The sequence below is a fragment of the Phycodurus eques genome, chromosome 20, assembly GCF_024500275.1.
Source record: "Phycodurus eques isolate BA_2022a chromosome 20, UOR_Pequ_1.1, whole genome shotgun sequence".
Classification (NCBI taxonomy): Eukaryota; Metazoa; Chordata; class Actinopteri; order Syngnathiformes; family Syngnathidae; genus Phycodurus; species Phycodurus eques.
The window spans coordinates 12561104-12583502 of record NC_084544.1 but is presented as its reverse complement, the minus strand read 5'-3'; the positions used below and the strand labels follow the sequence as shown (position 1 = coordinate 12583502).

The 22399-nt window shown below is 40.9% G+C and overlaps 1 protein-coding gene across 1 annotated transcript; it reads left to right on the top strand.

Moving 5' to 3' along the window:
- The first annotated feature begins 16 nt into the window (after positions 1-16).
- Positions 17-22008, top strand: ehmt2 (euchromatic histone-lysine N-methyltransferase 2). Its single transcript, XM_061665007.1, has 27 exons — positions 17-77; positions 1228-1285; positions 1375-1524; positions 1602-1825; positions 2353-2419; positions 3494-3576; positions 3932-4003; positions 4375-4495; positions 4878-4964; positions 9054-9190; positions 9971-10114; positions 10191-10510; positions 13883-14116; positions 14232-14314; positions 14415-14521; positions 15617-15739; positions 15817-15918; positions 16557-16661; positions 17049-17203; positions 17302-17469; positions 17910-18054; positions 18138-18215; positions 18285-18400; positions 19138-19224; positions 19302-19380; positions 19969-20144; positions 21385-22008. The coding sequence occupies exons 1-27, from the start codon at positions 51-53 to the stop codon at positions 21560-21562; spliced, it is 3426 nt and encodes a 1141-aa protein (XP_061520991.1). The 5' UTR covers positions 17-50; the 3' UTR covers positions 21563-22008.
- Positions 22009-22399: the final 391 nt, after the last annotated feature.

Sequence of the window (22399 nt, the reverse complement as noted above, 5' to 3'; positions counted from 1 at the left end):
TCTCAACACGTATGTGTTCACGTTCTCGTTTGTCGACGCTCCTTGGAAACATGTCGGCATCTGAGCCAGCGACAAAGGTCGTAAAAAACACACATTACGCCTGCATATAACATTCATAAATTTGAAAACGTACTGTCACGCGTAGCGAAACATGAGGCGAAAAGTGTAGTGGTGTCAGAATATGGCAGCGTTTTATGTGTCGGTTACAAATTTACAGGAGCTGTTTGCTTTCAAGTTGTGCTAAATTGCTAGCAATTGTGATTGTTAGCTTGTAACAATGCTGTATTTAAGATAACTGCACTGCAATGTATGTTTCCGTTCATCAATGATGGTTTTTGTCGTACTGTCTCGATCGTCTACTTCTTCCATTACCTGTCACGTAATGATTTAATTCAAGCAAATCTGTTGCATTGGTTTTAAATTGCCAAGTCTTTTGAGCTGGTTGAAACACACAATCCAAGGCAAACGTGGCCTAATTGTGTATTTTACAATGTTTTCTATTCATGTTTTCATCTTAACTATGTTGCTTTTGTGCACTATTGCTCAAGTCCTTTTGTTTTGCTCAATTGTGATGAATGTGCTGCTTTACCGATGGCGGCATTTGACGTAAACACTAAGCCGGCCAGTCATTGGTTGAAATAGAAACTAAGAGAAGTCAACGCTCCCGCGACCCTTGTGAGGATAAGCGGCATAGTAAATGGATGGATGGATGGAGAAGTCAACGCAATTATATTTTTGCACTTTTAATTACTGAACTTTTGTTGGTCGCTGCGGTGATATGGCATCTTCATTTTGCTTATAATAACGGGATGATGTCTATGTATGTAGCAAGTGCATGTAAACACCTTAGGGCCTTACATATGAAGAATAACTACTGTATAATATGCACGATTTATGAATAGTTTATAGTACTGTGTAAATCCTGTAGCTGGTTAAAGACGAAATACACAAATAGGAGGTATTCAAAAATATAAAGCATGATATCCTTTTGGTACAGTGGATATGAAAATACTCCATAACCCTGATCAAATGCTAGGTTTTTGTGATTAAAAAAAATAGACCAAGATAAATCATTTCAAAACGTTTTCCACCATTAATGTGACCTATAACTTTTAGAACACCATTAAAGAAAAAGAAAAAAACCCTGATATTTCCCCATATTATTCCCCAATATCAAACATAGATGAATATATAAATTCATGGCTTGTGTATTGTTTTATTTCCCAGGAGTCTCTAGAAGGAAATGTCTCAGAGTCTATTGCTGGGGAAAGTCACATCAAGCACGGTATGTCTCCGGTTTAGTTCATTTTCTCAGTGTGTGCAAGAGGTGGATACATACTGTATTTGTTTCAATAAATGACCTTTTCCATTCAGATAATACAGACGTCGCCATGGATACTTCTGACAGAAAAACGGAGCCAGCGGGTGGGGTAACTCAGGTGTTGAGTTCTCAGCAGCTTGGAAGGGATGCACCCAAAGATGGGGAGGATGGAGCCCCCTCCCCACTTAACAAACCAGCTGCCGGTGATATATTGCTTCTGCATGTCCAAAATGTCCTTTATTTACATCCCTTTGTACTAACTTTGACCTCTCCCTTACAGGATATGGAGTCAAAGCCGTACCAGTGACCTCCTTGTTGTCTTCCTCTGCTTCTACATCTTTGACGCTGTCCCCAGGCCGAGCAAAGATGAGTGTTTCTGGGCCTGTTAGTAGTAAACCTGTCCTGCCATCTCCACCTCCATCTTCCTCCTCTCCCTCTGTCTTATCGGATCCACCCAAAATCCATCGGGCACGTAAAACAATGACCCGGCTACCACCAATGCAGGTAAATCTGTTTTCAGTACATTAAGTGTTATAGGAAATAAAGAGTGGTCTTCGGTTTACGACAGAGTTCTGTTCTTTCGAAGGTGGTGGATCCAATTTTGTACGTAAGTCGGAACGTGGCATAATCTCTTATCAGTAACCTACGCTAAAACAGATGTAGAGTCATAATTACAGTATATATTTGATTGAAACCACTTTTAGGCCATAAAGAAATCAATCCAATGAAAATCTAAGTACGGTGGTAACTGAACACACCTTGTGCCGCGTGACAACGTATTCATACGCCGCAGCGCAAAGTAGTTAATTGCATGCCGTTTGTCACCTTGAATTGTCGTCTATTGAGACCGTTGTAACCCAAGGACCGCCTGTATGTTGGTTATCAAATATTTGACAACTATGTAACTGAGTTATACACTTGAAAGATGTCTTTTTGATTATAGCCAATATTAAAACAAATATATTACATTTGTGGAATATTATTGTTATATTTTATTAGTGTTTTTGCCACTAACTACTTTTATTATACAGAGAAGTCACACTGACACACCTGCTGCACCTGTGACTCCATCTGGGTCATCCTCTGACACCGAAACTGGTCTGTGTCTTTAATCATTGTGAAATAATTATCTATAGGTTATTCTGTATTGAGATTACTTTGAGGTATTTATCTCCCATACAATGTATAGTGTCATTTGTTCTCAAAGGGCCAACTATTATGCCCATTCATATTGATATTAATAAAACATCATATGTATTTTGAGAAATCAAATTAATGCAATGGTTCATGTTTCATAAGTGGCAAAGTATTGATCAGTGTAGTCTTGACGGATAGACTACCCCTTTGTAGACTAGTTAAATTTAGAATGTTTTTCCCCCATAGGAAACAATGGAACTACTCATACGCAACATACCATCCATTCTTACTTTGTTTTCTACTGTCATCTTCAGACTTATCCTCTTTGCCATCACTGGTACCATATTGCAGTGGCTTCACAAAAAAGATAAACATGCATGTAAATTTTTTTCTTACAACACTGATTCCAATTCTGACAATTTTACAACTTTCGAGCCTGAAAATGGAATGGTATGGTGTGGTATTGTCCGTCCTCAATATATGTGAAACATTCAGAGGACCGAAATTACTTTTTCAAGAGGCTGCTGTCACACACAAACAATACCCCAAAAAAAAAATATATACAGGCCAGGGTGTTTTAAAAGTCACTCATGATTTTGTATTGTTTACTGAAAATGTAATTGAAACATAAAGTGGATGAAATTCACGGGCTAAAACCTACATTAACTGAGAATATGTGTGGTACCATCTTTGATTTGGAATGTTCATCCATAAGTCAGTGTTACACCTCGACGTGTGCACCACCTTTTTCATAGCAATCTAAAACAGTACAACCTCAGGAACCTTTGAATCTAGAGGTTCCGTTGTATTTCACTGTGTCAGGGATTAAAATTCATGAATGCCCATCTCTGTATTGGCTTGTCAGTGTTAAAGAAATCACCCTAAACCACACTTGTAGCAGCTGGCACAGTCACTGCACACAAGCAACCGGAGAGCAACTAGTATATAGCCCCTTTAAAAATTAAACCTGTGTTTGTATTGCTATGTCATTATGACATAATAATAATAATGAAAGTTATGTCACTTTCTTGACAGTTGCAAAAAAGAGAAAACTTGGCAATTTATCTGCCAGCTCTCCTGAGAAGTGGGAGAGCTTTTCTGACAACATGCAAAAAGCGGTAAGTTGAAGATGGAAAGCGAAACACAAAAATTGTGCCTGACTTCAGTGGTGTTCTGTCTCCTCTGACATTTCAAAAGTGTGAATAGTTCGCGAATTGTCCTTGGTTTACCCACCTTTCGTCCAAAGTCTATTAAAAAAAAAAAAAAATGGATCAATGATGCTGTGTTCTTCTATAATTTAATTTTCATGGTAAAATGAAAGATAAGTAAGTAACTGTCATGTTTATCTTTATGGTACCAACACATATGCAAGTATGAAAAAAAAAATACTATCACCTTGTGGTAGTATTTTTCTTTGATGAATGATTCGTGCATCTAATTATGTGATAATCATTGATTGCTTTCGGTTTATAGTTTGAAGATGCTGACGGAGCAGCAAGGCGGCATGTTGAAGACACAGAGGGATCAGCGATCATGTCAAATCATGTGAGTGACTTTTGTTCTCCTTGGTATTAACTTATTACTCTTCCTTAACTGTTGGTACACTTGAAAACTAAATACCTTAGACAATAAATACAAATTGTGCAAGACATCACTGACACTTCTATTTTAAACCGATATAAGATACTACTCTTGTATAGTTCTGGGGCTATAGGCTTTGTCTTGTTCACAATTCTGTCTCGACCAAATTTGATCAAATTCTGGTGTCTACTTTCAGGCATGACTTTTTTTTTTTTTTTAAATGTCACGAGCCAGACTTTGTAGTTTAGGATTTAAAAATTAAATTTTGAGAATGCTGATGAGAACGTACATGACATACATTGCAACTGTCTAATCATATTTAACATTCTTCTCAGGGATCAGATTCTGAAGCACAGAGAGACACACTAATTCAGAGCAAGTCTCGAGAGTTTCCATGGAAACAGGCAGATCAGGCAAAAGATAGAATCAGCGCTGATGTGTTGGAGACAGTCGGAGGTGAGTGACCTAAGCATTGTCTAATACACTGATCACTGTAAAAACACTCTTCTTGAAATTAGATCTGTTCCTTATATCAATACATTAACACTGATCAACAGTAAAATGTTTCCTTAATGACAAAATTATGTTTTAATTTGATAGTAGTCTCTTCATAAACATTGCAGTAACTGATGCCTAACTCAATACCAAAACTTTCTATGATTTTTGTTTTTGTTTTGTTTACACAAGCAATTATGTGAGGATCATTAAAAACATTTGTTTCAGGCTATAGCAACCTTACAATTGGGACCTGACCTGTTTTTAAGTGTGTTGTGATGTCTCCCAAGAATATCACATGAACAACAGCCTCATTGTGATGTCTCTTTTTTATTGGTTTCAGCTGGAATGTCCGCTGAGTACACAGAAGTTCCTTTAGATGCGCTGAATATCGCTGCTGCTGACAGCCTGACACTGTCACCTCATCATGGTAGGTTTGTAGTTGTCATTAGAGGTGGGTAAAAATATTGATTAATTGATGCACCACACTTCTCTCCCACAAATTCTATATCGATTCAGCAAATGCTCTGAATTTATTTAACTCCTCACCAGTGGGGGGCGCCTTGTATGTGAGTCACGTTGAGACAGCGTTTGACCAAACAACAACAAAATAGTGACCAACGCAAGCAGCAACGGTACTATTCCATCCATTAATTTTCTGTACTGCTTATCCTCACTAGGGTCGCGGGCGTGCTTGATCCTATCCCAGCTATCTTCCGGCGAGAGGTGGGGTGAACTAGTCACCTGCCAATCGCAGGGCACATCCATCCATCCATTTTCTGAGCTGCTTATCCTCACTAGGGTCGCGGGAGTGAAAATAAATCTTTTAAAAACTGTAAACAGGTACTCTATATGTGTATTGGTACGTCTTACTGAATTGACATCAAAACGTTTAAGTCAATATCAAATGGAATTACAACCTTAAGAATCAAAATCGAATGGATTTAGAACCTAAAGAATCGAAAGTGAATCGTGAGGTTCTTAACAATACCCAGCTCTAGTTGTCATGTCTTGTGTTATGGGATTCTACGCTGTTAGAAGCATTTCACATCTCTGTAGTTTTCTCCTTATTCATGATAACATGAAACATCTTAGAAAGCGAAATAAAATATGATAAGAAACAATATTGAACATCACAACTGAAGTCACAGATACCGATAGTCTAATTTGGGTTTGAAATGATGGTTGACAAAAAGTCTCTTAAATTTATGTCGGTCAGAAATTTTAAATGATAATTTTCATTTTTAGCTAACTCGAGTATTACACTCAGACCTCCATTCATTCTTATACAAACCCAATTCCAATGAAGTTGGGACGTTGTGTTAAACATAAATAAAAACAGACTACAATGATTTGCAAAGCATGTTCGACCTATATTTAATTGAATACACTACAAAGACAAGATATTTAATGTTCAAACTGATAAACTTGATTGTTTTTCGCAAATAATCATTAACTTAGAATGTTATGGCTGCAACATGTTCCAAAAAAGCTGGGACAGATGGCAAAAAAGACTGAGAAAGTTGAGGAATGCACCTGTTTGGAACATCCCACAGGTGAACAAGCTAATTGGGAACAGGTGGGTGCCATAATTGGGTATAAAAGGAGCTTCCCTGCATTGCTCAGTCTTTCACAAGTAAAGATGGGGCGAGGTTCACCTCTTTTTGAACAAGTGCGTGAGAAAATAGTCGAACAGTTTATGGACAATGTTCCTCAACGTACAATTGCAAGGAATTTAGGGATTTCATCATCTACGGTCCATAATATCATCAAAAGGTTCAGAGAATCGGGAGAAATCACTGCATGTGAGCGGCAAGGCCGAAAACCAACATTGAATGCCCGTGACCTTCGATCCCTCAGGCGGCACTGCATCAAAAACCGACATCAATGTTTAAAGGATGTCACCACGTGGGCTCAGGAACACTTCAGAAAACCATTGTCAGTAAATACAGTTCGGCGCTACATCCGTAAGTGCAACTTGAAACTTTACTATGCAAAGCAAAAGCCATTTATCAACAACAACCAGAAACGCCGCCGGCTTCTCTGGGCCCGAGCTCATCGAAGATGTGCTGATGCAAAGTGGAAAAGTGTTCTGTGGTCCGACGAGTCCACATTTCAAATTGTATTCTGTTTTTATTTATATTCAACACAACGTCCCAACTTCATTGGAATTGGGTTTTTAGATTATTGTGTTGTACAATTATTGTTTGCACCTGGAAATTTTAATTTAAGTATTTTTTATTTATTTATTATAAAAAATATATAATGATAATATAGTAATATATATATATACAAATAATTATCTTTAATTAATTATACAGGTGGATCACAGTAAATTAGAATATAATGGAAAAGTATTTCAGTGGTTCACCTGAAAAGGTGAAATTCAAGTATTACACAGTTTTATTAAACACACTGGCAGCACGGTGACCAATGGCAGGTATAGCTGCCTCAAGGCCTTTTCAAACTGCACTTGGCGAAGCATCTGATGCCCTCGACTTTCCCATTCACTGTGTGTGTGTGTGTGTGTGTGTGTGTGTGTGTGTGTGTGTTGAGTGTAAAGCGGGTTTTGACATGACGCCGAGCGTTGCGTCAATGGAGAGTGCGTCTGATACTCAGTGTCGCATCATCAGATAGAAAAATTCTCTTATCGTGAGCGTTGACGCGGTGACGTCAAAAAGCTCCTCCAATGTGAGCGGGGCTGGCGGAGTGATTTCTGAGTGCTATTTTGGCGGACTTGCAATGTAAACGGCAAGGGAGAAATGGAGGAAGGCATAATAATTACGGTGTCCCACTATCCCGAACTTTGGGTCAATAGAAAAATTATATACCAAGACGTCTCTGCGGGAGGCTTTTTTTATTTTATTTTATTTATTTTTGCTGCTGCGTCACCTTCTCCTTAAAATAAGTAGTTAAGGCTTTTGTTCTTTCTTTTACAACAATAACAAAATATAAGTGTGGTCCACTGAGTGGGGAAAGCCTCCTGACTTCCCTCTAGGCTGTTACATCACCATTTCCAAATATGGGATGGCTTCACCACCATTGCCATCGTCGTTCTCTCACACTGAGCAAGTGGAGTGTAAAATGGGCCTTCACAGTTTAGAGGTTTTGGGTTCTTGCCTTAGGCTTTTCTGTGTGGAGTTTCCATGTCCTTCCTTTGCTTGTGTGGATTTTTTTCTGGGTACTCTGGCTTCCTCCCACTTTCCAAAATATGCATGTTAATTTAACAGAAGACTCTCCAATTGGCTGGCAACCAGTCCAGGGTGTACCCTGCCTCTCGTCCGAAGTGAGCTGGGATAGGCTTAAGCTCACCCGGTTGAGGAGAGGTGGTATAGAAAATAGATGATTAAACACATAGGAAAAAACGTACCCAGAGCACCATTTCCTACTTATGTTCTATAGTAAAAATAAATATCATTGTTTCTTATGTACTATTCTATTATCTTGAGAAGGTGAATGTTAGTTTTCATGAGAAATAGAAATATCTAGGTGGCACGGTGGCCGACTGGTTAGAGCGTCAGCCTCACAGTTCTGAGGACCCGGGTTCAATCCTGGGCCCCGCCTGTGTGGAGTTTGCATGTTCTCCCTGTGCCTGCGTGGGTTTTCTCCGGGCACTCCGGTTTCCTCCGACATCCCAAAAACATGCATAAATTGGAGACTCTAAATTGCCCGTAGGCATGACTGTGAGTGCGAATGGTTGTTTGTTTCTATGTGCCCTGCGATTGGCTGGCAACCAGTTCAGGGTGTACCCCGCCTCCTGCCCGATGACAGCTGGGATAGGCTCCAGCACGCCTGCGACCCTAGTGAGGAAAAGCGGCTCAGAAAATGGATGAATGGATGGATGGATTTACAACACAGATATTTATTTAGATATTTCTACTCAGAACTGTGAGGCTGACGCGCTAACCAGTCGGCCACCGTGCCGCCGTGTTGTAAATCTATATAATTAATAAACACTTTTTAAAATAAAAACAATTTTAAAACAATTAAGTTTTCCATGATATTCTATTTTATTTGGCTGTACCTCTCGAATTAATATTACACACACACGCTGAATTTGCTATACATACAGCAAGTATCGTTGTAGCTATAGCTACAAAGCATAGCAAAAGCTGAGCTGAGTGGTTGGTTTACAAAAGGGAGATTCAGCACAAAGATAGTCAAAACTATTGGGGGTGGGGGGGGGAGTACGGTGTCAGTGATGCAGAACTGGTAATCAATTATAAAGTCCCATTATAATTGGAAATAATGGGACTTTAGACTGCTGACACATATGTAGAATTCTTGCATTCCAAATTGAATCTTATTAGACAAGGTTCCTGAGATGAAACTTACTCAAAATGCTGTGATTTGTCACATGATCAAGTTCAAGATGTGAAGCAAAATTGAACTTTTAATCATTTTGGAATCGGTCAGACCTTGTTTCATCTACGTGCGGAATTATGAATTAATTAATAATAATACAATGGTTAAGGCTTTGAGTAAACGTAATGTATGATTATGTCTTTGTCTGTTGCAGAGGGAAGCGATGGAGGGGACACAGAGCGGCTGGAGGAGCTTCCCCTTTGCAGCTGCAGAATGGAGGCACCATGTGTTGACAGCATCAACCACCGTGTCAGCAGACAGTGTATGGCCACTGAGAGCAGCAATGGAGAGGTTTGTGTCAACCTTTTTGTGGTATTCAATGATTCAATTATTTACATGTCCAGGATGAACATGAGAACGACCTCCTCCTTGTGTTTATGTTGGCACAGTAAAATGTTGTTTGTTGAGCAATTTGTATGGGACTTGTATGTACATACACTACATTGACAAAAGTATTCGCTCACCTGCCTTGAGTCAGATGATTTTAAGTGATCTGCCATTCTAAATCCATATGGTTTAATATGATGTTGGCCTACCCTTTGTAGCTGTAACAGCTTCAACTCTTGTGGGAAGGCTTTCAACAAGGTTTAGGAGTGAGTTTATGGGTATTTTTGCCCATTCTTCCAGGAGCATATTTGTGAGGTCACACACTGATGTTGGACAAGAAGGCCTGGATCAGTGTCCACTCGAAATTAACCCAAAGGTGTTCTATCGGGTTGAGGTCAGGTTCATCCATACCCAAATTCTCTCATCCATGTCTTTATGGACCTTGCTTTATGCACTGGTGCACAGACATGTTGGAACAAGAAGGGGTAATCCTAAACTGCTTGACTCTCCAAAATCTCTCGCTATGCTGAAGCATTCAGAGAAAATCTGGCTGGGCAATCATGGCCTGTCACATTTGCACATCCCGTTCCCCCACGTTGTCTCACAACCATCCCATTTTGCCCACAGGGGCCTGAAGTGGGGCTGCCATGGTGGCTGGGAACATAGCCTAACCCGTTTTCTGTAACTCACTGTATTTTCACTTAGCTAGCTTTCTAACTGTCTTTCTTTTGTTTAATCTGGCAGCTGAGGGCTTGCACCAATGTGACGACCAAAGGAGAGACCATGCGGCCCTCTAGCCGGGTGCCACTTATGGTGCTTTGTGACACCCATCGCTCACACATGGTGAAACACCACTGCTGCCCTGGTTGTGGCTTCTTTTGCATAGCAGTAAGTCGCCACCTGCTTTTATCCTTAAATCACGTTTATTTATTTGTACATGTTCACACCTATTTTCTTCTTCAAGGGAACATTCCTCGAGTGCTGTCCGGACCAGCGCATCGCCCACCGCTTCCATCGAGGGTGTGTGACAGTACTCAGTGGTGGGCGGAGCAGGACAAATGGTGGAATGCTTTTCTGTCCCCACTGTGGTGAGGATGCCACTGAGGCTCAAGAGGTCACCATCCCTTCATTCAGCTCAGCAACAGCTTCCGCAACCATGGTCGTCACCATGTCAGCATCCTCCACCACAACACCGTCTCTTCCGCCGTCTGTCCCTACGGCGCCCTCTCTCACTGCCTCCACTGGAGGGATGAAAGACGGGAAGATGCCTGAAAGGCCCGTCAGGTAAGATACCATGAATAGGCTCACTGGTTTGGCTAAGGTTAACCTAGCTTGAATGCATAATTGTCGGCCCTTCAAGATTTTCTGTGCGGTAACAGTTATTTTTTTAGAACATGATGACATGTCTGTTTATAACAACGAAGAACTATTAGATCCACAGTAAAATAGAAAAGAAAAAGTCACATATTCGAGATAAAAAGTTGCATAGATTATTTCCAGGAATAAAGTCCCACTAATAAGAATAAAATCATGTTGTTGTGAGGTAAAGTGAAAGAATGATATCAAAAAAGCAGTTTGTTTAAAATCAGTGGAGTAAGTTTTTGTTAGTAGTTACACTAATTTACTGGTACTTTGGAGTGCGCATTGAAAGCCTGTTGTTTGTGTGCTAATGGTGTGTTCAAATTTTACAATGTCATAATTGCTGAGCTCAGAGTCAGAATTTTAATCAGATCCCCCTACCTTTGAAGTCGGTTCACCAACTCGAAAAGTCTGATGAATGTCATCGGCATGACTGATTTCATGCTATCTGCTACTCACATAAACAGTAAGCTATCGCTGGCGTTGGGCCAAAACTTTGTCTAAATTTGGTCAGTTTAATATTTTTTCACAAATCAATACTATTGGTCAGTCCCCACGTTGGTATGTTATTTTTTTTACAAATTAGTGACCAATATAGTGTTGAAAATGATCAGCTCTTTTTGATGATGCAACGGCTCAACAAACATGCTGTTTTTTTGGTTTACTGAAAATTGATAGTTTTGGAGATACATGGTTTCTGCCCGACACCAGCGATATTTAGTTTCAGCTGAGAAGAGCTGGGAGCGCTCAACTTTGGGGTTACGTTGTCTCAAGCTCAGAGTTCTGACTTTCATTGTAAATTCAACACCCCATAAGACTCTCACTTCCTCGCCAGGGCCCTAAAGAGGAACTGGTAGCTGTAGCTGTGCCTGTTGCGCTGATCAGACCATTGTCTGTGACCGAGCAGGTGATTTCAATTAAATGAAGAAAAAATATGAGGGAACAAAAAAAAAAAAGAAACAACAACCACAATAATAATGTAAGTAGGCTATCCTATACCCAATGCCTGGTAAGTCCAGATGTGGGTGATAATTGTTTTGTAATGTTGAGTAGCTAGACCAATAATAATAAACAACATTTGCAACATTAGTCAACAATTTAAGATAAGGCATTAGGTGTAGAATGTTTTTATTATTAAACACTACTACGACCTGTATTATTGGAATCTGATTATACTCTATGCTAGGTGTCTGTGGGGTTTTTAAAATAGCAAAAGGTAATGAATGCAAAGGAAAAAAACAAGGCCATTAAAATGTATTAAAGGTATACATTTCCAGAGATGCAGTAATGAGTACAACTTTATGGGTATCAAATAAATTGTCTGCTTTCCCAATAGCAATACGATCTTTATTGTCAACATTCAAATCAATGTTGTGTTGGTTTTACAAAATATTGATAAGGTTTTAAAGGGTATTAAATTTAACTCACTGGCAAGTAGAAGCAAAAACTCGGTATGGGAGGAGTTCGGTGAGGCCACGGAGAAAGACTTCCGGACGGCTTCGAGGAAATTCTGGTCCACCATCTGGTGTCTCAGGAGAGGAAAGCAGTGCAGCACCAACACTGTGTATAGTGGGGATGGGGCGCTGCTGACCTCGACTCGGGACATTGTGAGTCGGTGGGAAGAATACTTTGAAGACCTCCTTAATTCCACCGACACGCCTTCCCATGAGGAAGCAGAGTCTGGGTTCGCTGAGGCGGGCCCTCCTATCTCTGGGGTTGAGGTCACCGAGGTGGTTAAAAAGCTCCTCGGTGGCAAGGATGAGATTCGCCCGGAGTTCCTAAAGGCTCTGGATGTTGTGGGGCTGTCCTGGTTGACACGCGTCTGCAACCTCGCGTGGATATCGGGGACAGTGCCTCTGGATTGGCAGACTGGGGTGGTGGTCCCACTTTTTAAGAAGGGGGACCGGAGGGTGTGTTCCAACTACAGGGGGATCACACTCCTCAGCTTCCCTGGTAAGGTCTATTCAGGGTTGCTGGAGAGGAGGGTCCGTCGGGAAGTCCAATCTCAGATTCAGGAGGAGCAGTGTGTTTTTTGTCCTGGCCGTGGAACAGTGGACCAGCTCTACACCCTCGGCAGGGTCCTCGAGGGTGCATGGGAGTTCGCCCATCCAGTCTACATGTGTTTTCTGGACTTCGACCGTGTCCCTCGGGGAGTCGACCGTGTGCCTCGAGGAGTCCTGCGGGGGGTGCTTCGGGAGAATGGGGTACCGAACCCCCTGATACGGGCTGTTCGGTCCCTGTACGACCGGCGTCAGAGTTTGGTCCGCATATCCGGCAGTAAGTCGGACCGTTCCTAGCAGAGTGTGAAAAGAGAATCAGCACCTCCAAATTTGAGACCATGGTCCTCAGTCTGAAAAGGGTGGCGTGCCCTCTCCAGGTCAGAGATGAGATCCTGCCCCAAGTGGAGGAGTTCAAGTATCTTGGGGTCTTGTTCACAAGTGAGGGAAGAATGGAACAGGAGATCGACAGGCGGATCGGTGGAGCGTCTGCAGTGATGCAGACTTTGTATCGGTCCGTTGTGGTAAGGGAGGAGCTAAGCCGAAAGACGAAGCTCTCAATTTACTGGTCGATCTATGTTCCTACACCTATGGTCACGAGCTGTGGGTCGTGACCGAAAGAACAAGATCCCGGATACAAGCGGCCGAAATGAGTTTCCTCCGCAGGGTGTCTGGGCTCTCCCTTAGCGATGGGGTGAGAAGCTCTGTCATCCGGGAGGATCTCAGAGTAGAGTCACTGCTCCTCCACATCGAGAGGAGCCAGATGAGGTGGCTGGGGCATCTGATTTGGATGCCTCGCGGACGCCTCCCCGGTGAGGTGTTCCGGTCATGTCCCACCGGGAGGAGACCCCGGGGACGACCCAGGACACGCATGTCTTTCGCCTGGCCTGGGAACGCCTCGGGATCCCCCCGGAAAGAGCTGGATAAAGTGGCTGTGGAGAGGGAATTCTGGGCGTCCCTAGAAGCGGTAGAAAATGGATGGATGGATGGTTTCTGTATCGGCCAGCACTGTGTATTAGGGGTTAGCACGTCTTTCTCATAGTTCTGAGGCAGGTTTGAATCCCAGCTCCAGCCTTCCTCTTTGGAGTTTGTTCACACTGTTCTTGTGTGGGTTTTCTTCAGGTTCTCTAGGTTCCTCCCACATTCCAAATACTGTGCATGTGGTTGTTTCTTTGTAGCTGCCCTCTGAAAAAATATTGCCTACAAATTGGAAAATTATTACATTTTGGTCATCTACTTGATTGAAAAAAAAATTCTTTTCATATATACAGTACTTCTTACCATCAACTGCCTTCACCAGTGCACGTATGCGCAGCCATGGAGTGGCGACACTAACAGTGGAGCAACAGCAACCGGCCCAACCTGTGCCCTCAACTGGATCCGCCACCACCGTGCCTCCTCCTGAGGAGGGAGTGGACAGCGTCGGGCCGTCTGTGTGTATGCCAAATGGGAAGCCTGTTAGCCCCAGTGCTCTTCCACCAGGACCCAGTAGGGCGGCTCTACAAAAGGCTATTCTCACACAGGATACCGAAAGGTTTGCCTCCAAGTACAGTATTACTCTATCAGCAAGAATTATATAGAGATTATTGTTGGCATTGTAAAAAAAAAAAACTAAAATACATAAACTTGTTCTCCTCCCCACCCTCCAGGAGAAAGAAACTGAGGTTCCACCCCCGTCAGCTCTACCCTGCTGCAAAACAAGGCGAAGTGCAGAGAGTTCTGCTCATGTTAAGTCAGTTGAAAATATCCTGTCAACATATAGTAAACTTGTATAAGGTTTTCGATACTTCTTAATATAAGTGAATGTTATTTGTATAATTTGTTTATCCAAGTGGAGGGCATTGATCCCACATACCAACCTGACTCTCAGAACCGGCGCTCTGCTCTGCATGCTGCCGCTCAAAGAGGTCTGTTGGAAGTCTGCTATATACTTCTGCAGGTGAGTGAGGCCATTATTACAGGGTCTCTACTCTCTGTTTTAAAAACAATTATTTATTTTAATATAATTTATTCATGTATCTACAAAAATACTTATTTAGTAGAACAGGGATTTTCCCTTGTGGATAAATAAATATATGTCTGTCTGTCTACAGGTATATATATCTGTAGTGGATATAAGAAGTCTACACACCACTGTACAAATTGGTGTATAACTTATGTGTGGCTGTATTCAGAATTAACCAATCACATTCAAACTCATCTTAAATGGGAGTCAGCCCTCACCAGCTACCATTTAAGTGTTTCTGATTAGCCCCAAAATAAATTTCAGTTGTTCTGGTTGGCTTTACCTGTTTTATTCTTTCTTTCGAGCTGAAGCCAAAAGGTTTTGTGCTAACACTCACTGGTAATTGGAACTGTTAATAATTCTCCCCACCTTGACGAAGGCCCCATTTCCAGTTGAAGAGAAACGGCCTCAAACCATGAGGCTGCCACCACTATGCTTCACTGTTCTGTAGGTATTATGTTCTTTTGATGGGGAGCAGTGTTTTGTTGGCAGCACGCATACCTTTTGGAATTATGACCAAAGAGTGCAATCTCGGTTTCATCGGACAATAAGACATTTTCCCATGTGTTTGGGAGATTTCAAGTGTCTTTGTCTTCTCTCAAAATCTATGTCAGAAAAAACCTACTACAACATCCGAAATGTATTTGGAGGTAATCAAAGGCAGTTTAAATGGTGGCAGGTGTGTGCTGAATCCCATTAAACCAGAGTTTAAAGGTGATTGCTTAGTTACAAGAGGGTGTGCACACTTGTCTCACATTATCTCAGTTGTTTGTTTTTATTCCCCTTTCGAAAGCATTTAAATATTTTTTTATTTAGTTGTATAATGGTGGTAAAAGTTTAGAAATTTTTAATTTTGGTCTCGTTTTTAAAAAAACATTTTATATATCAGAAAAGCCATTCATTTGAACTGGAGTGTGTAGACTTTTTATATACATTGCATCTATTTTATCTAATATATTGTATCCATTTTACCTATCTATCCTTTCCACATTTTGTGCATTAAACTAAATGATGATCGTTTACCGACAGGCCGGTGCACAAATTGACGCTCAGGACAAAGACCTGAGAACGCCTCTTCTGGAAGCCATCGTCAACAATCACACACAGGTGGCTCGATACCTGATCCAGAATGGCGCCTGTGTCTACAATGTTGTGAGCATACTTTGCTTCCTAAAGTAAACATATGCATGTTTGGTCAATGTATTTAATGTTGTGGGGTTTTTTTTCAGGAAGAGGATGGATATACTGGGCTCCACCATGCAGCCAAACAGGGCAACCTAGAAATTGTCAACATACTCCTGGAGACAGGACAGGTGGATGTAAATTCACAGGTAAACAAAAAGGCACGATAGGTGCTGAGCCACCAAATACAGTACAGAGGCTTCTCGATTGACGACAGAGTTCCGTTACTATGGTGGCGAACTAACCCGATTATGTATGCAAGTTGGAGCGCATGGTAGTCTATCACTACCTTACACTAATGCAGTAGTGAAGTCATAATTAAAGTAATTATTTGTATGAAAGCAATTCAGGCCATAAATATAAAATAATCAAATTATAGCAAATTATAATCCAAAGTATAATGACACCCTTTAACTAATAATTCCAAAATACCAAACACTTAAATGACACAAAAGCATTAGCGATTTTAATAATTTCATATATTGTCTCATTCTTATCAGTTCTGTATTTCTCACTTCATCATCTTTTTCTTAAAGAACATCAAAGGCAAATTCATGGATGCTCATAGTACTTACTAATTGTGCAATCAGAAAACAAATCTATAGCCTACTTTCAAATTACCCAATGGCATTTGCCGAGATTAAATCGACATCCACTACCATCACTTTTGTAACCTTTTCATTTGCCTCTACCTCCAAAACAACTTGAGTCTTACATTACTTAAAATGCATGCTGTCACCTGTGCATAAAAAACACTCCACTGACATATTGTCATGGCGCATCTCAGGACAACGGTGGTTGGACGCCAATCATCTGGGCTGCAGAACACAAACACGTGGAGGTGATCAAAGTGCTGCTGAACCGAGGAGCTGACGTCACCATCAATGACAAGGTGATCTCATATCATCTCACACTGGCGACTTTCCATACGTTGCTTTAAAAAATATTGCTAATTCTCCATGAAAGCACTTGCCGTGTTATAAAATAGTCCTGTACTAATGTATTTTTTTTTTCTGTTTTAGCAATACTTTATATAATTAATTCTCCAGATACAAAAGCAGGTGTCGAAGTCTTTATTTACACAGCATGGTTCAAGTTTTACTCTTCGGATTTGCATCATACACCTGTATCTGGCCCTACTGTTAACTGTTTTAAAATAAACATTGTAAATAGTTGTTGGTGAGATGGTAGTCAGCATTGTGACAATTGTCACAGAGACAACCAACAATAATAAATGAAGAAAGATTGCTTCACTTAAAATCTAATCTTTCCCCATTAGGAGTTGAATATATGTCTCCACTGGGCAGCGTATGCAGGAAATGTGGATATCGCAGAGATGGTGTTGAACGCTGGTTGTTCCCTTGCGTCAGTAAACGTGCATGGTGACACGCCACTCCACATTGCTGCCAGAGAAGGATACTTGGAATGTGTTACGTGAGTCAATCCAGTCAGGTTTTAGCAACATTACTGTGTAATTACCAAATGACATGACTTAAAATAAAAGTGACATGACCTTGTGTCTTTTGTCTTAGGTTGTTTCTCTCCAGAGGTGCAGATATTGACACAATGAACAGGGAAGGAGACACACCTCTCACGCTTGCACGCCCCGACACACCAGTATGGGTTGCACTCCAGATCAACAGGAAGATACGAAGGGGAATAACCAATCGCATGCTTAGGACAGAAAAAATTATATGCAGGTTGGTCTTGATGACATTTTAAATGGGCTGTAAACCATGGAAAATAAGCTAATCTCTCTATTCAAAAACTCAAGAGACAACACAATTTCATTTCAACATTTCACCACTGAAGTACCAGAAATAAATAGCAAAGGAAACAAGAAAAATAATGTATATGTCATATTCTTTATCCTGGTTTTCTTGTCCACTTGTTGCTTGTCATGTTTACTTAGCTGTTTGAATGGCAAATGAGGGCACTGTGCCCCTAGAGACAGACGATAGAAACAGGACGCCAGACAGACACACCAAGGACACGCATACACAATTTGCGGTACACGCATTGAATCCCTGCTCTGTATTGAATACAAAATGCACACGGTGCATTAGAAAAAAAGATATCTGCAGTAGCTTTGTATTTTTTTTTTCTTCCCTGCATACTTATTATTGCTATACTGTCACAGTGACATTGCCCAGGGCTATGAGAACGCTCCCATTCCATGTGTAAATGCAGTAGATGATGAAGGCTGTCCTTCAGACTACAAATACGTTTCAGAGAACTGTGAAACATCAGCAATGAACATAGACCGTAACATCACGCATTTACAGGTAATCTTTTTGATAACTATTCTGCTCCAAAACAAGCTTACAAGTAGTTACTGCATGATGACACTTGTCACACCTCTCCTCAGCACTGCGGCTGCACAGATGACTGTTCCTCTAGCAACTGCCTCTGTGGGCAGCTCAGCATCCGCTGCTGGTATGACAAGGTAAACCAAAACCAAAATGTGTCATGGTTTGAGGTCCAAAACTAGTGGAATTTTTTTTTTAAAAAACAGGATCAACGGTTGCTTCAAGAGTTTAACAAGATTGAACCTCCCCTTATATTCGAGTGCAACATGGCCTGTTCTTGTCACCGCACATGCAAGAACAGGGTGGTACAGGCTGGCATCAAGTAAGTATTAAACATATGTACTCACCAGCCACAAGATTAACCTGCACATTCTCTTGCATAGACAAACATTGTATCAAAGAGCGATCCCTTTACAAAGTCTTTTAACTGACATTGTAAGTATCACAGAGGATAATTTAATTTATTACAGTGGTTGTAGTTTGGAGTCATTTACAACGGCACTGGATCATACTGGGAGGTGTTTCTGTTTAGTATTGTTAATATCTTCTTTCTATGAGGCTAAATTAGAAGGGCAACATGTTAAATAATATATTATATTATTTAAACCACTGCAGGTGTCCCCAATGAAATGTCCAGTAAGTGTATGTTGGGTCATGTCTTAGGGGACTTTTAATGATTTTCAAAATATATTTTAGTCCTATAGGGTCCATTGGGAAGTGTGAGTTAAACCTCAAATGATGCTAATTGAATTCTCCCAGAGTGCATGCCATACTAAATATGTAAGTTCTATACAAGCAAGTACAATTTAATGATAAGTACTGCTAAGTAATGCATTATAATACACCATATGTGGCCCAAGGGTAGTGTAAATTCAGTCATCACTGAAGAATACAGCAACGCATCCAGTACAAGAGTCAGAAACATTACATTTAGAGGAAGCGGTGTACAACCTGACGATAATGCTTATGTTATTTGTGTATTTTTTACCATTTTTACGTATTTGCCTCATGTTCCACCCACTGAATTAAACCTACCAAATGTTCCTCTCATTCCCTCAGAGTTCGCCTCCAGCTCTACAGGACAGAGAAGATGGGCTGGGGCGTTCGAGCACTGCAGGATATTCCCCAGGGAAGCTTCATCTGCGAGTAAGAGGGGACTGTCCACTCCCTTCGGTCTCTTTGCCATAGATAGCCTGAGGTAGAAATATCTTCATTCCACACAGATATGTGGGCGAGCTGATCTCAGATGCAGAAGCAGATGTTAGAGAGGATGACTCTTACCTTTTTGACCTGGACAACAAGGTAAACATTTGAATTGACTCTCTAAGCGAGGTATTCATTTCAGAATATTAATTATCATGGTTGTCAATTGCTCCTCACTACATCGTACTGAGAAGAGTTTGATGAACTTGCAGGTTCTATTTTTCATTTGCTTATTTTATATTTATGGCCTAGAAGTGTTTTTCATGCAAATAGTAACTGTAGTTATGACTTTTAGCATAGGTTAATGATAGACTTCGTTGTGTTCCGAAACCATAGAAACGGAACTGTCGTAAACCAGGGAACCCCTGTAACGAACGTATTTTTTAATTAACACCGAGCTCATGAATCTTTGCAGATGATCATGCTATGCAGATTTAGGTTTATGTTGCAGCTGTAGGCAACTTGAAAGGTAAAAAATAAAATAATGACCAAAAATACAAAAGATGTTATTATAATTAAAACAGTGACGTGCACTTGAATTGCTACCGGTGATTTACAATTATAATCTTTTTCTGTCATCCACGATCTGTTGAATAATGAATGAGCTGATTTATTCTGACTGCTTTCTAATTAACACACAAGGTATCCTGCTCAATTCATGTCTAACACATCCTGTTTTCTCCGAAGGACGGGGAGGTGTACTGTATTGATGCCCGTTACTATGGCAACATCAGCCGCTTCATCAACCACCTTTGTGACCCTAACCTCATCCCAGTGCGTGTGTTCATGCTGCACCAGGACCTGAGATTTCCGCGTATCGCCTTCTTCAGCTCCAGAGACATCCTAAGTGGCCAAGAGCTCGGGTGAGTTGTGTTGAGAGAGATGTCGCCATCACAGCCACCATTTGCTTAATGACACCCACATTCTCATCTTTGTCTTCATTGCTGTTTTCATGGAGAGGCGTTACAACCATAAATGAAATACTGTAGGAATTACATCCCCAACCACACTCACTGGTGACAATATGTAATGAGATCCAATACAACAGCTGTACTGTTAGTTCACCATAACAATAGGATCCAGCTCATCCATGACAAATAAATGCAATTTAAAAAAAATTATGAATGGATACCTTTTGATAGTCTTGTATACCTTTTGATAGTCTTTGATAGTCTTGGTCTTGTATATTTATCTATCCATCCATCCATTTTCTCAGCCGCTTCTCCTCACTAGGGTCGCGGGCATGCTGGAGCCTATCCCAGCTGTCATCGGGCAGGAGGCGGGGTACACCCTGAACTGGTTGCCAGCCAATCTTGTATATTTATTTTACGTTTAAATGGTCTGACTGGCGGCACGGTGGGCGACTGGTTAGAGCGTCTGCCTCACAGTTCTGAGGACCGGGGTTCAATCCCCGACCCCGCCTGTGTGGAGGCGGGTTCTCCCCGTCCCTGCGTGGGTTTTCTCCGGGCACTCCGGTTTCCTCCCACATCCCAAAAACATGCATGGTATTGTTAGCTGACAACTCTAAATTGCCCGCAGGTGTGAATGTGAGTGCGAATGGTTGTTTGTTTGTATGTGCCCTGCGATTGGCTGGCAACCAGTTCAGGGTGTACACCGCCTCCTGCCCGATGATAGCTGGGATAAGCTCCAGCACGCCTGCGACCCTTATGAGGAGAAGCGGCTCAGAAAATGGATGGATGGATGGTCTGACTTTTTTTCACGTGACCATTTTTTTTTGCTATTACTTTTCTGCTTTTTTCTTTTTATTATTCATTTTACATCACTTCTATATCCTGCAACTTTATATTTGCATCAGATTGAGTATTCTCCATCCCTTGGTGGAAGAAAGTTATCCTTAAAAATGCAAGCCTTTCTGACTATAGTTATTTCTAATTTAAGTACTGAAAAGTACCTTACGCTATAGGCCAATGGTGCTTGGTTTAATGTACATTTTAAGGTATTTACCATGTATTGAATAGTTATGTAATGGTGAAGTATTCAGCATCTAATAATACCTGTGCAACTGACCATATTCCACAGGTTTCCACTATGTTAGCATCTTGTGTTTGAATAAATTACATAACAATGTGTATTTTCCCGTAGGTTTGACTATGGAGACCGCTTTTGGGACATTAAGAGCAAGTACTTTACCTGTCAGTGTGGCTCGGAGAAATGCAAACACTCTGCAGAAGCCATTGCTTTGGAGCAGAGCAGATTGGCTCCACTGGAGGCCAGTCCCGAGTCAGGAGCGGACTGTGGGTTGACTATTCCCGGGATTTAACAACAGAAATAAAAATGTCTTTCATATCATATTGTTTTCTAATGTTCGGTGCTTTTTACTCTGTTCAGTGACACAGTAATACATTTTTTTCCCCGAAACCACAAGTTGTTTTGCAAAGCCTGCATTAATTTCCTCCTTACTAAAACAACATGAAACATTTATGTATATTGAAACACCAATTTTGATTACATACTGGATGCTTTTTGTTGAACAATTTACATTTGACAAAACTGACTTGAGCATTAATACATATTGTATATTTTCTGTTGTGCCAAGAATCAAACTGCAGTTGTTTTTTTTACACTCTGGGAAACCAGACAACCTCTGACCTAGCCTGAATTGGAGGAATAGTGTATCCATTTGTTATGCATTTTACTTTATTTTTTTATGTTTTAGCATGTAAAGTAATAAATTTGGAGAACATGTTTTCACATTGAATCCTACAACCATTGTGTCTTGTTATGTCTTGTGCCATCAAGTAAAGTAAAAGGCCGTGGTGGGTGTGTTTATTGCAGGTCTGTCAGTCAAAGTGGTCCTCAATTCAGTTGTGTTGATTTTTTTGTGTCTGCTTCCCGGGTGGTCAGGATTGGCAAGTAAGCAAAATAAGATTGGCAATGCTACAACAGTTTGACTAAAAACAATACGTTAAAGTTTATATTGTTTTGATTGGATAAATAAGAAAAACCTTATATTTGTATTTTTATCCGTGTACAGGTTTAGGGGTCTGTAAGGCCTAGATATGAGGAACCATGCACTAATTTAAGCCTAATGACTGAAGGGAATTACGTCATACTGTACATGATGTAATTGCAAGGACGACTAGAGAGTTAATAATAA